Raw genomic sequence first — 14,468 nt, forward strand, 5'->3', positions numbered from 1 at the left:
ATCTACTGTGTGTGTGTAACAGTTATATTTTAGCCCTTTTTAGATCATTGCTAGATCTCAGAAACACCTTGCTTCTTTTTGCAGGGGATAAAATGACATTTGTGAAATCTCAATTAGGTACTTAGAAACACAAAACTGATTTTGTGGTTTGACATTCTGAATTTTCGTGTATGCGTGGTTTCTTCGTTTTGCTTATGAATATATATTTTTTGAAAACTAGTCCTTTAGAGTCTTGATCTGAGTCAGTCTCATAGTTCTGATATTTTCTCCCACTTGTAGGCTCTTGTGGCTTTTGGAGGTTGCAACTTTGGAACTGTTGTATCATCGTCATTAGAATAGTGGGTGTCGCGTGCGGTGTGTGGTGGACTCAGTGCCAGTCAACAGACTAAGTGCTGGGGAGAAGAGAAGGCTATGAGTGGGAGAAGGTGTCTTCTAGTCTAGTGAAGGAGGTTATTTCATACCTAAATAATAGCTAGAGTACTTAAAAATACGTTAGCTAGAGTACTTTCAAGTATAAAATGCTTTATATCCGTGTTCTCCTTTAATCTTTAATGATGAAACTGTGAGATAGGCATTATTATCCTCACTTAACAAGTGAGATAAGTGAGCTTGGAAAAGTTGAATGAGCAAACTATCCAAGGGTCCTCAGCCAGGAAGTGGTAGAGCCTGACTACAATCCAGATCTGCTCTGGACAACCAAATCGGAATAGTTTCTTCCCTACTGCCAGCTTGAGGGAAGGCTTGGAGGTAAGAGAGTACAGGGAAAATTTGGAGAATGGTGAATTCACTAGTATGAATGACATATAAGATACTTGCAGGACAGAGGATTTTTTTTTTTTTGGCCACGCCCCACAGTATGTGGGATCTTAGTTCCCCGACTGGGGATCAAACACATGCCCCTTGCATTGGAAGCACAGAGTCCTTTTTTTATTTTAACTCTTTGTTTTTTTAAAAAATATTTTATTTATTTGGCTGTGTCGGGTCTTAGTTGCGGCATGCAGGATCTTTCGTTGCAGTGTGCAGGCTCTTTGTTGCGGCGTGCAGGCTTCTCTCATTGTGGTGTGTGGGCTCTAGAGTACACGGTCTCTCTAGTTGTGGCACGTGGGCTCCAGAGCACTCGGGCTCAGTAGTTGCAGCACGCGAGTTCCACGGCATGTGGGATCTTAGTTCCCCAACGAGAGATCGAACTCGTGTCCCCTGCATTGGAAGACAGATTCTTAATCACTGGACCACCAGGGAAGTCCCCGGACAGAGGAATTGAATAATGGGAAATGAGTTAGAAAATCAATTTGGGGATGGGTAGCCGAGAGTTTTGAATGCTAGGCCATGGTATCTGGAATCCTCACCAAGAGCCATTAAAAGAGACTAAGCATATATTGAGCCCTTACTATGTGTGTAGTACACTGTGTTCAGGACATAAATGTCTAAATTGTGGTTCCTGCCTCCATTGTGGTTACAGTCTAGTTGAGGGAAAGAACAACTATATCTGAAAATATAGTTGACACTGCAGTTAGGATAAGATAAATCCTAAAGGATGAACTTGTTGCCATTTAATGTGAATATTATACTACTCATTTATAATTAACACTAGTTTAGGATATTTTCAATAACTACCCTATTCCTTTGAAACCCAATAGAATTAATAAACTAGTAAACTCTTATTTAGGGCTTGTAAAGGCCTACAGGATAAATCCCCAAGATTGTATGTCCTTGACCAAGGAAATGAATGCAGGAATCCTATCTAAAGACGGTTGGGACTAGGGCTGCTTATATGCTGCTTAGTTACAAATATATGTTGTCAGGGCATAGCAGTGTATGAGAGGCTTGAGAATCACAGCTTTTCCTTATATATTTTTCCTTTGGTCTTATGGAGAAATTATTATTTTTTTTAATTAGAGGAAGAAGACTTTATCCTGGATAAACTATTTCCCACATTGCTTTTTTTAATTGCATTTTACTAAAAGTTTTCATTTCTAATCATTTGTATAAACAGAAAGGTAGAATAGGAGTCTCAGAGAGGCAGATAGAAGACAGTGGAATAGCTAGATCTTTGTCATGAAATATGTCATTATAGCTAAATACCACGTATTTATCAAATGTATCAAGTATTATATATTGGATATGTCTTTGGTCATTTTAAAACTTAAAAAAAATGTATATATACCTTTGATGCCTGAATGCTTCTGGTGAAGAAAATCAACATTCATTCAACTTTAACACAAGTCAGGGCAGAATGGATCATGTTTTCACCAGAAAAATGTTTTTTCTGGTCTGGACTACATTTAGAATTGTACTTTTTGTTGTTGGTTTTGTTTTGTTTTTTTAAACTTAAATCAGGTATAATTGACATAATAGTTTCAGGTGTACAACACAGTGGTTAGACATTTGTATATATTGGGACATGATTACCACATTAAGTCTAGTTAACATTTGTCACCATACAAAGTTAGAAAAAGTTTTTTTTCTTAACAACTTTCAAATATACAATGTAGTAGCATTAACTATAGTCACTCTACTCTACTGTATATTACATCCCATGGCCTATTTATTTTATTTTATACCTGGAAGTTTGTATCTTTTGACTCTATTCACTCATTTTTCCAAATCCTCCCCCACCCGACCCCGGGCAACCACCAGTCTGTTCTCTGTATTTATGAGGTTGGTTTTTGTTTTTGTTTTTAATTTTTTTATTCTATATAAAAGAGAGATCATGCAGTCTTTGTCTTTTTCTGTCTGATTTATTTATCTGTTTGTCCATCCTTGGACACTTATGTTGTTTCTATATCTTGACTGTTGTAAATAATGCTGCAGTGAACATGGGGGCACACATATCTTTTTAAATTAGTGTTTTCATTTTCTTCCGTACTTCTTGTTGACTCTACAAAGATAGGGTTCACTGAAGTCATGAGCTCATGGTCAAGGGTGCCAATCTGCATTGTCAAGCAAAGTGAACAACTAGTATTGTTTTAAAAAATCTTTTCTCTCTAAATTAGAAAAAACTTCACTCTTCAGAGTAATAGTAGTGATACTTTCAAGATAACCTATTGTGAGTTAGCTCAATTATACTTACTGTAATTTTTTTTTTTTAGAATTTCATGTCATCCATTTGCAACAGTCTTTTTGAAGCATTATTTCCTGGCTCTTCCTACCCAACTAGATTTTCAGCTTTAACCATTTTAGGCTCAATAGCTGAAGTATTTCCTGTGCCAGAAGGTAAGTTTACAATCATGTTTGGGGAAAGTATTTGTTTTCTTGCAAAACATACTTTTTCAGTATTTTCTTTTACTTGAAGTTTCAGGTTTGTTGTCTTTTGTTTAGATTCTTATCGGAGGTGTTAGTCTCATTATATAATTCTTATTTGGACATAATTCAGTTTGCCAGTAAGGGGCATAAAGGAGAGAAACTTTTCAGTGATTGTTATTTGCTGACCCAAAACTAGAGTTTTCATGGATTATGCTTATTATGAGATGAGTTGCTGCCCTCACTCCCCTAATTTGTATGTTGCTATTTTAGGATAGTGCCCAATCTGTTCTCTAAGTTTAAAAAATTAAAATAATAATAGTTTCTCTTATGTATAACATTCCTCAGTGAGTCTCTGTGGTTAAAATGTGGTTTCCCTTATATGCTGTCTGTTTCATAAGTCTGAATCTGGTTTTGGAAAGACAATATAAGGATGTCATTTCCAGGCATTCTGGTTTAATCATACCCTTTGTATCTCCTCTGTGGGGTACTCAACAGGATGAATATTTAACTTCCTTCTTTGCGTTGTTTTATTTTCCTTTTTTTCTTTTTTAAGTTGTTTTTTTTTTTTAATTATTTATTTATTTTATTTATGGCTGTGTTGGGTCTTCGTTTCGGTGCAAGGGCTTTCTCTAGTTGCGGCGAGCGGGGGCTACTCTTCGTTGCGGTGCGCGGGCTTCTCATTGCGGTGGCTTCTCTTGTTGCGGAGCACAGGCTCCAGACGCGCAGGCTCAGTAGTTGTGGCTCACGGGCCTAGTTGCTCCGTGGCATGTGGGATCTTCCCAGACCAGGGCTCGAACCCGTGTCCCCTGCATTGGCAGGCAGATTCTCAACCACTGCGCCACCAGGGAAGCCCTAAGTTTTTTAAAAGATTAATTAATTTATTTTTGGCTGTGTTGGGTCTTCATTAATGCACATGGGCTTTCCCTAGTTGCCGCGAGCGAGGGCTACTGTTTGCTGCGCTGCACGGGCCCCTCATTGCAGTGGTCTCTCCCGCCGCAGAGCACGGGCTCCAGATGCACGGGCTTCAGCAATTGTGGCTCGCGGGCTCTAGAGCGCAGGCTCAGTAGTTGTGGCGCACAGGGCTCAGCTGCTCGGCAGCATGTGGAATCTTCCCGGACCAGGGCTCGAACCTGTGTCCCCTGCATTGGCATGTGGATTCCCAACCACTGTGCCACCAGGGAAGCCCTTATTTTCCTTTTTGACAAGAAATGATTCTTTTTATCTCCATACATGAATGTATGTGTATTTTAATGATGATTTCTTGTTTGTGCTCAGTCTTCCTTGACGGTGGACAAACAGGAAAATGTACTGCTCTTTTGGAGGGAATGGCCAAAGGACCAGGAAGCTTTACACTATAGTTGGATTTTTTTTTTTTAGTTTAAATTTTTAGGCAAAGTATAATTTTTTGGCAGTTATTTGCTGTTAATACAGACTTGCTTCATTTGAAGAAAACCATTTTTTTCAAGTTTTTGTTTTGAAAAAGTTGAAACTAACAGCAAAGTTTCAAGAATAGTTCAGTGAATAAACTAACAACAAAGTTTCAAGAGTAGTTCAGCCATGAACCCTCTACTTAGATTCATAAGTTATTCTGTTGTGATATTTGCTTTACCTCACTGTTTCTCTCTCATTAATTTTCTTTTTTTAAAAAATTTGTTTATTTTATTATTTATTTTATTTTTGGCTGCGTTGAGTCTTCATTGCTGTGCACGGGCTTTTCTCTAGTTGCGGAGAGAGGGGACTACTCTTCGTGGTGGTGCGTGGGCTTCTCCTTGCGGTGGCTTCTCTTGTTGCAGAGCATGGGCTCTAGGTGCATGGGCTTCAGTAGTTGTGGCACTCGGGTTCAGTAATTGTGGCTCACAGGCTCTTGAGCGCAGGCTCAGTAGTTGTGGCACGCGGGCTTAGTTGCTCCGCGGCATGTGGGATCTTCCTGAACCAGGGCTCGAACCCGTGTCCCCTGCATTGGCAGGCGGATTCTTAACCACTGCGCCACCAGGAAAGCCCTCTCATTAATTTTCTAACCATAACACAATGATCAAATTCAGGAATTAATATTGATATATTGCTTTTATCTAATATGCAATCCATATTCAAATTGTACCAGTTGTCCTAATAAGTGGCTTTTTATAGAAAAAAATTTTTTCCCCACAATCCAGGAACCAGCCTAAGATCACACATTGCATTTAATTGTTATGCGTCTTGAGCCTCTTTCAATTTGGAAATTTTCTTATTTCGTGACATTAACATTTTGGAAGAATGTATCTCAGTTTGGGTTTGTCTGATTGTTTTCTTATGACTTGATTCAGGTTATGCATTTTTGGCAAGAATACTGCATAGGTGATGTAGTTTCTTTCTCAGGGCATGATAACAGGAGATGCATGATGTTAGTTTGTCCCATTATTCTTGATAAATTGGATCACCTGATTAACGTAAGTATAGTAGAACAAAAAATGATCTCCAAAAGAAACCCATACCAAATTCTTAGAACTCGTGAATGTGAACCTTACTTATTTAAACCTTACTTATTTAGGGGTTTTTGTAGATATGATTAAGTTAAAGATCTTAAAATGAGATAATCTTGGATTATCTGGATGGGCCTTAATGCCATTGCAAGTGGCATTGTAAGAGGGAGGCAGAGGGAAATGTGACAAAAAGAAAAGGAGGAGTCATTGTGACAGTGGTGGTAGAGATTGGCATGCTGTGGCTATAAGCCAGGGAATGCTGGCAGCCACCAGAAGCTGAAAGAGACGAGGAATGAATTCTCCCTTAGAGACTCGAGAGAGAGCATGGCCCTACAGACACCTTGATTTCAGACTTCTGGCTTCCAGAACTGTGAGAAAATAGATTTCTGTGGTTTTAAGCCACCAAGGTCATGGTAATTTGTTACAGCATCCACAGAAAATGAATACAGGAGTACCCATCAGTTTAGGGAATTTCAGTGGTACTACAACTGAATTTAGAAAGTAAGGTTTTACCTGAGAGTGATTGATTATCCATTTAACAAAAAGTTTTCTGTGCATTCCTATATTTATAGTTATACCTAGGTGTGAGGGAAATATATAGGCTGAATTATACTGGTAATTTTTCAATTGAGAGAATAGTTTAATATATTTAAATATACTTTAAAAGTGAAAAACCTGTGTCATCTTCCTAATGAATGAGCCATGTATAATTGGGCAGTGACTGATGGCACAGTAATGATGTTAATTAAACAACTGGGAAGTAATGTAAATAGAGCAAACCATACTGTACCCATTAACTGTAAAGGAGGCTAAAGAAGCATGACTGAAAAATACAGGATAGGAAATGTAAACTCATTCTTCATCTTTATCTCAAGAATACTAATGTAGGTTTTTATATTATTCTATAGAAAGACTGTGATTTGGGATTAGTTAAAATGGCTTTTGCCTTTCCTCAAGTATGTCCTAGTTCAAGAAGATAAGCCACATGCATCTTTCTCATTTGGAATAAAATGTCACAGTATTCATGGTGAAAAATTGGATTCCACAATTAGATTAAAAGGGTTTGTTCAACAAATAATTTATGTAGTGCCAAGGATATACAGTGTACAAAACAGAGTGCTTCCCATTTTAGAGCTTAGACTTTAGTGAAGCTAGACAGTAAGTCAACAAGTGATATGTAGAATTTCAGATGAAGATAAGTAGTATGAAAAAGTATTTCAAGAAGAAAAGTGCAGGGAAGTATAGAGTGCCTGGGAGGTTGGGAGTAATAGCTCTTTCATACAATGGTGTCAGAGAAGGCTTCTAATTTGAGCAGAGCTCTTAAATAACCAATGGGTCAAAGGGGAAATTAGAAAATACTTTGAGAGGAAAGAAAACAAAAACACAACTTATCAAAACTTATAGGATGAAGCAAAAGCAGTGCTAATAGAGAGATTTATAGAACTGTAAATGCCTACATTAAGTAAGAAAAAAGATCTCAAATCAATAACCTAACTTTACACCTCATGGAATTAGAAAAAGAAGAGCACACTTACCCCACAGCTACAGAAAGAAGGAAGTAATAAAGATTAGAATGGAGATAAATGAAATAGAGAATAGAAAAACGACACAGAGAATCAGCAAAAACAGAAGTTTTTTTTTTTAAGATCAACAAAATTGACAGTTTTAGCTATACTAAGAATAAAAAAAAGATGTAAATCACTAAAATCAGAAATAAAAGTAGAGACATTTCTACTGACCTTACAGGAAATAAAAAAGATTATAAGACAGTACTGTGAACAGTTATATTGTATTTATAATAAATTAGGTAACCTACATGAAATGGACAAATTCCTAGTAATACACAAATTGCTGACTCAAGAAGTAGAAAATTTGAACAGACCTATGACAAATAAAGAGATGGAGTCAAAAGCCTCTCAAAAGAAAAGCTCTCAGCAAAGAAAAGTCCAAGGGGAGTGGCTTCATTGGTATATTCTGCCAAACATTTAAAGAAGAATTAATGCCATTCCTTCTCAAACTTCAAAAAAATTGGAGAGAAAGGAACATTTCCTAACTCATTCTATGAAGCCAGCATCACTCTGATACCACAAGAAAAGAAAACTACAGCTGTATCTTTTATGAATATAGGTGCAAAAGTTCTCAAGAAAATGCTAGAAAACCAAATCCAACAGCATATTAAAAGAATTATATACCATGACTAAGTAAATGGAAGTTATCCCAGGAACACAAGGGTGTTTCAGCATAAGAAAAGATAGTAAATGTAATGCACCACATTAGAACAACAACAACAAAAAAAACATGATAATCTCAATGGAGAAAAAGTATTGACAAAATCCACACCCTTTCAGACAAATAAACACTTAGCAAACTAGGAATAGAAGAGAACTTCCTCAGTATGATAAAGGACATTCATGAAAAGCCCATAGACAACACTGTATTCAATGGTGAAAGACCGAAAGCCCCTTCCCTATGATCAGGAACAAGACACAGATGCTCACTTTCACTGCTGCTATTCACCATTGTACCAGAAGTTTTAGCCAGAGGAATTAGGCAAGATAAAGAAATGAAAGGTGTTGGAATGGGAAAAGAAGAGGCAGATTTGAGCAGAGGTGTGATTGAAGTGACGAAAACTTCATTTGCTTGCCCTATGAATTTCACAGGGTTGGACTAACTTGCGAGTTAAGATTAAATGAACTCACATGCTGATTTATATTGAGCAACATTCCTCTAATTAAGCATAGAAATGTTTTCAGGTATTACGAGGGGTTAATTCGTTAAATGTTAAAGGTTCTTCACATCCTGCTATGAAATCCATTATTCCCATAGGTTTAGTCTTAGCCTTAAGAATTAAATAGATTTGGTGACTGTCATCATTCTTTTTTTTTTTTAGGATTTATTGATTGATTGATTGATTGATTGATTGCTATGTTGGGTCTTCGTTTCTGTGCGAGGGCTTTCTCTAGTTGTGGCAAGCGGGGGCCACTCTTCATCGCGGTGCGCAGGCCTCTCACTATCGTGGCCTCTCTTGTTGCGGAGCACAGGCTCCAGACGCGCAGGCTCAGTAGTTGTGGCTCACGGGCCTAGTTGCTCCGGGCATGTGGGATCTTCCCAGACCAGGGCTCGAGCCCGTGTCCCCTGCATTAGCAGGCAGATTCTCAACCACTGCGCCACCAGGGAAGCCCTATCATCATTCTTTAGTGATAGTTTTTCTGTTAATTTCTTTGTTGGTTGAAATTCATCTTTTTTTGAGAAGAGTTTTTGGGAAAATGTAGCTCTTCATTTCTTGAACATTCAAACATGTTTATATTGCTGTTATACTTGATACTGAAATGGGATTTTGATATGTAGATTTTCATCACCCCTTTTCTCCCTAAGGATTTGGTAAGCATCGCTCCACTATCTTCTAGCACTACACACTGCTGTGGCAAAGAGTGAAGCCAGCCTGATTTTTTCCACGTTGTAGATGAATTGAACTTTTTGCCTGAATGGCAAAAAGATTCCTTCTTTACTGTTGATGCCCAGGAATGGTATTAGGATATGTCTTTTTTTTTTTTTTTCAATAAATATAATCGCTTATTTCAATGGTTGATAATTTAAATGTTACTTTAAAAAAATCAACCTGTTCACACATTTGTATATTAAACACTGGAATGATTGTTACATATTGATAGTAATTTTAACCTTTTTTTTTTTTGTAAGTAACAATCAATCTTTATTAAAAAAAAACAACTGGGGATAATATTCTTATAATAGACTGTGGGCAATGCAGATACCTTAACTTATCCATCAATTATGATTATCTGTGTTATAATAGGAAAGTCACAGAGTAATCCACCTACTCAGATATTTATTTGAGGGAGACCTAACATTCTGTTTTGTTTACATCACTGCTTCTTCCATCCTCCACTCTGATTCTTTCAGTCAGCCAAACCTAAGTGCAAGTAATACATGTAGTTGAATGGGTGCCTAGGGAAAACTACATATTTGAATAAGATTCAAATCAAACAGGCAGATTTTTAAATTATTTAAAGGATATGTCATTGTATTGATTATTCTATGTCAGTTCACCTAAGACATGGTAGGACTTTGGATTCTAGGACAAGAAAGTTTATGAAGGTTTTTTAAAAAGATGTATTCCTGAATTTATTTGTTTGTACTTGTTTATTTGAAAAATTACTTAGGTGTCTTGTGTATAATATATAACTTTTTGAAAGAGAATGAAATAGTTGTAAACAAATTTTTAAAAACTATTTATTTCCTTTCGTTTGTCTCTAGGTATTTTTTGATTTCCTCTTTGATTTCTTCAGTGATCCATTGGTTGTTCAGTAGCATATTGTTTAGCCTCTGTGTGTTAGAATTTTGCAGTTTTTTTCTTGTAGTTGATTTCTAGCCTTATAACGTTGTGGTCAGAAAAGATGCTTGATATGATTTCAGTTTTCTTAAATTTACCAAGGCTTGCTTTGTGGCCTAGCACGTAATTTATCCTGGAGAATGTTCCATGTGCTCTTGAAAAGAATGTGGACTCTGCTTCTTTCAGATGGAATGCTCTTTAAATACCAATTAAGTCCATCTGATCTAATGTGTCATTTAAGTCCTGTGTTTCCTTATTGATTTTCTGTCTGGATAATCTGTCCATTGATGTAAGTGAGGTGTTAAAGTCCCCCACTATTATTGTGTTACTGTCAATTTCTCCTTTTATGTCTGTTAACATTTGCCTTATATATTGAGGTGCTCCAATATTGGGTGCATATATATTTACAGTTGTTATATCTCCTTCTTGGATTGATCCTTTGATCATTATGTAGTGTCCTTCTTTGTCTCTTGTGACAGTCTTTATTTTAAAGTTTATTTTGTCTGATGCTAGTAATGCTACTTTGGCTTTCTTTTGATTTCCATTCGTGTGGAATACCTTTTTCTATCCCCTCACTTTCAATCTGTATGTGTCTCTAGATCTGTATGAATTTCTCATAGGCAGCATATATATGGGTCCTGTTTTTGTATCCATTCAGCCAGTCTATGTCTTTTGGTTGGAGCATTTAGTCCATTTACATTTAAGGTAATTATTGATATGTTACGTTCTTATTGCCATTTTGTTAATTGTTTTGGATTTGTTTTTGTAGGTCTTATTTTCCCCCCTTTTGTTTTTATGGTAAAACTTTTATGATAAAAACTCTTCAGAAAGTAGGCATAGAGAGAACATACTTCAACATAATAAAGGCCATATATGACGGACCCACAGCTAACATCATACTCAATGGTGAAATGCAAAAAGCATTTCCTCTAAGATCAGGAACAAGACAAGGGTGCCCACTCTCGCCACTTTTATTCAACATAGTTTTGGAAGTCCTAGCCACAGCAGTCAGAAAAAGAAAAAGAAATAAAAGGAATCCAAATTGGAAAAGAAGTAAGACTGTTACTGTTTGCAGATGACATGTTGCTATACATAGAAATTCCTAAAGATGCTACCTGAAAACTACTAGAGCTCATCAATGAATTTGGTAAAGTCACAGGATACAAAATTAATATACAGAAATCTGTTGTATTTGCTATACACAAACAACGAAATATCAGAAAGAGAAATTAAGGAAACAATCCCATTTATCATTGCATCAAAAAGAATAAAATACCTAGGAATAAACCTACCTAAGTAGGCAAAAGACCTATACCCCCCAAAACTGTAAGACACTGATAAAAGAAATTGAAGATGACACAAACTGATGGAAAGGTGCACCATGTTCTTGGATTGGAAGAATCAATAATGTTGAAATGACCATGCTACCCAAGGCAATCTACAGATTCAGTGCAATCCCTATCAAATTACCAATGGCATTTTTCACAGTACTAGAATAAAAAATTTTTAAGTTTGTATGAAAACACGAAAGACCCCCAAATAGCCAAAACAATCTTGAGAAAGAAGAACAGAGCTGGAGGAATCACTTTTCCTGACTTCAGACTATACTACAAAGCTACAGTCATCAAAAAAGTATGGTACTGGCACAAAAACAGACAAATAGATCAATGGAACAGGATAAAAAGCCCAGAAATAAACCCATGCACTTCTGGTCAGTTAATCTGCAACAAAGGAGGCAAGAATATACAATGGAGAAAAGACATTCTCTTCAATAAGTGGTGCTGGGAAAACTGGACAGCTACATGTAAAAGAATGAAATTAGAACATTCTCTAACACCATATACAAAAATAAACTCAAAATGGATTAAAGACCTAAATATAAGACTGGATACTATAAAACTCTTAGAGGAAAACATTGGCAGAACACTCTTTGACATAAATTGCAGCGATATTTTATGGGTCCATCTCCTAGAGTAATGGAAATAAAAACAAATAAACAAATGGGACCTAATTAAACTTAAAAGCTTTTGCACAACAAAGGAAACCACAAACAAAATGAAAAGACAACCTATAGACTGGGAGAAAATATTTGCAGACGATGCTACTGACAAGGGATTAATTTCCAAAATATACAAACAGCTCATATAGCTTAATATCAACAAAACAAACAACTCAATCAAAAAATGGGCAGAAGACCTAAATAGACATTTCTTCAAAGAAGACATACAGATGGCCAACTGACACATGAAAAGATTCTCAGTGTCGCTAATTATTAGAGAAATGCAAATCAAAACTACAATGAGCGGGAATTCCCTGGCAGTCCAGTGGTTAAGACTCTGTGCTTCCACTGCAGGGGGCCTGGGTTCGATCCCTGCTCAGGGAACTGAGATCCTGCAAGCGCAAGCTGTGTGGTGTGACAAAAAATATATATATATACTACAATGAGGTATCACCTGACACCAGTCAGAATGTCCATCATTAAAAAGTCTACAGATAATGAATTCTGGAGAGAGTGTGGAGAAAAAGGTACCCTCCTATACTGTTGGTGGGAATATAAATTGGTGCAGCCACTATGGAGAACAGTATGGAGATTCCTTTAAAAACTAAAAATAGACCTACCATATGATCCTGCAATCCCACTCCTGGGCATATATCGGGAAATGACAAAAACTCTAATTCAAAAAGATACATGTACCTCAGTGTTCACAGCAGTACTGTTTACAATAACAAGACATGGAAACAACCTAAATGCCCATTAATGAATGAATAAAGAAGATGTGGTGTGTGTGCACGTAGACACACACACACACACACACACACACACACAATGGAATACTACTCAGCCATAAAAAAGAAAGAAATAATGCCATTTGCAGCAACATGGATGAACCTAGATATTATCATATTAAGTGAAGTCAGAGAAAGACAAATATGATGTCAATTATATGTGGAATCTTAAAAAAATGATACAAATGAACTTATTTACAAAACAGAAAGAGACTCACAGACAAACTTATGGTTAGCAAAGGGGCTAGTGGGGTGCAGGGGGGACGTAAGTTAGTAGTTTGGGATTAATGTATACATACTACTACGTATCAAATAGATAAACAACAGGGACCTACTGTATAACACAGGGAACTATATTCAGTATCTTGTAATAACCTATAATGGAAAAGAATCTGAAAAGGAGTGTGTGTGTGTGTGTGTGTGTGTGTGTGTAAATATATATATCTGAATCACTTTGTTGTACACCTGAAACTAACACAGCATTATAAATGAACTGTTCTTCAGTTTTTAAAAATGGTTATTGAAAAATATTTATTTCCTATTTGTAGAATTGTAATACTTATTATTTTATCATTTTAGTAAATAAATTATTAGAAATATTTTTTATGCTATTGTGGGTAAAATATAAGGTGTGAGTTCTTATACTAACTTTCTATAAATTTGGCCAAATAACTTCAAAATGTTGATTTCCTTTTCCTGCTGTTCACTTAAAAAAAATTTTTTTTTTTAATTTTTAGGTAGAGTCCAAACAGTATATCAGCTGAGTCATGATATTGATGTTGGTCGTTTCCAAACGCTAATGGAATGTTTAACTGGCACTTTTGAAGAAGTGAAAATTTTAGCATTTGATCTTCTAATGAAGTTACCAAAAACATTTGTACAATTTCAGGTATTTGGGCTTTTCTTCTGTAAGTGTAAATGTGGCATATGCATGAAAACTTTCTATCTTAGCAGCAGTTAAAGCAATCTGTGGATTGTCCAGGCTCTTTGCATCTGCCTTCTTACATCTTCTGTTTCAGTTATCATTAATACCTCTCCTGTTGCACGTAGTGGAATGGAGAAGGTAGGGATGGGTAGTGGGGAAGGAGGAAATTACTGTAAGAGAAACAAAATCCAAATCAGTGAGCTTTGCTTTTTAAAAAAAAATTGTTTTGATATAAAGGGAGGTGTAGGAGGCAGTAGGTTTTATTGTTTACAAGATTATTGGTAGATTTCAGTTAACTGTGGTCTCCCCAGTTCCCTTGGACATGTTAATATTCGATCAAAACACATCACTTACAGTAACTTGATTTTTTTTGAGATAATCTCCCTGCATAGTAGACTGGGAAGCTTAGTGTAAATGAGGTAGAGAACATGTTTCTGATCTTCCAACAAGCAATAGCTAAACTGAGACTGAAACTCAGAGTACTTGAGGTTAACAGCATTTCTCTCCCTGGGTGTTCTACCCCATCCCCAGCCCCCATGCTCTTCCTGATGCCTTGCACTTCCCACCGTGGGGTGAGAATCAAAGATGGGCTCAGGGGTGAAGGCAAAGCTTGGGGAATGGGTCTTCAGGAGACCCCATAGCCCAGGTACTTGGCTCTACCCTTGAGGCTTATTCTAGGGCAGTGAGGTCACCAGCAGCTGTC

At 36.7% G+C, this 14,468-nt stretch overlaps 1 protein-coding gene across 4 annotated transcripts in view; it reads left to right on the forward strand.

The window, feature by feature from the left end:
• Nucleotides 1-14,468, forward strand: part of THADA (THADA armadillo repeat containing) — a 318,133-nt gene that overhangs the window by 29,597 nt on the left and 274,068 nt on the right. For all 4 annotated transcript variants that reach the window (XM_059943471.1, XM_059943473.1, XM_059943474.1 and 1 more), the window contains 2 exons: nt 3,090-3,213; nt 13,578-13,729. In XM_059943471.1, the coding sequence (XP_059799454.1) occupies nt 3,090-3,213; nt 13,578-13,729 (276 nt within the window). The remainder of the gene's footprint in view (nt 1-3,089; nt 3,214-13,577; nt 13,730-14,468) is intronic.

Source organism: Balaenoptera ricei, chromosome 13 (genome assembly GCF_028023285.1).
Source record: "Balaenoptera ricei isolate mBalRic1 chromosome 13, mBalRic1.hap2, whole genome shotgun sequence".
Classification (NCBI taxonomy): Eukaryota; Metazoa; Chordata; class Mammalia; order Artiodactyla; family Balaenopteridae; genus Balaenoptera; species Balaenoptera ricei.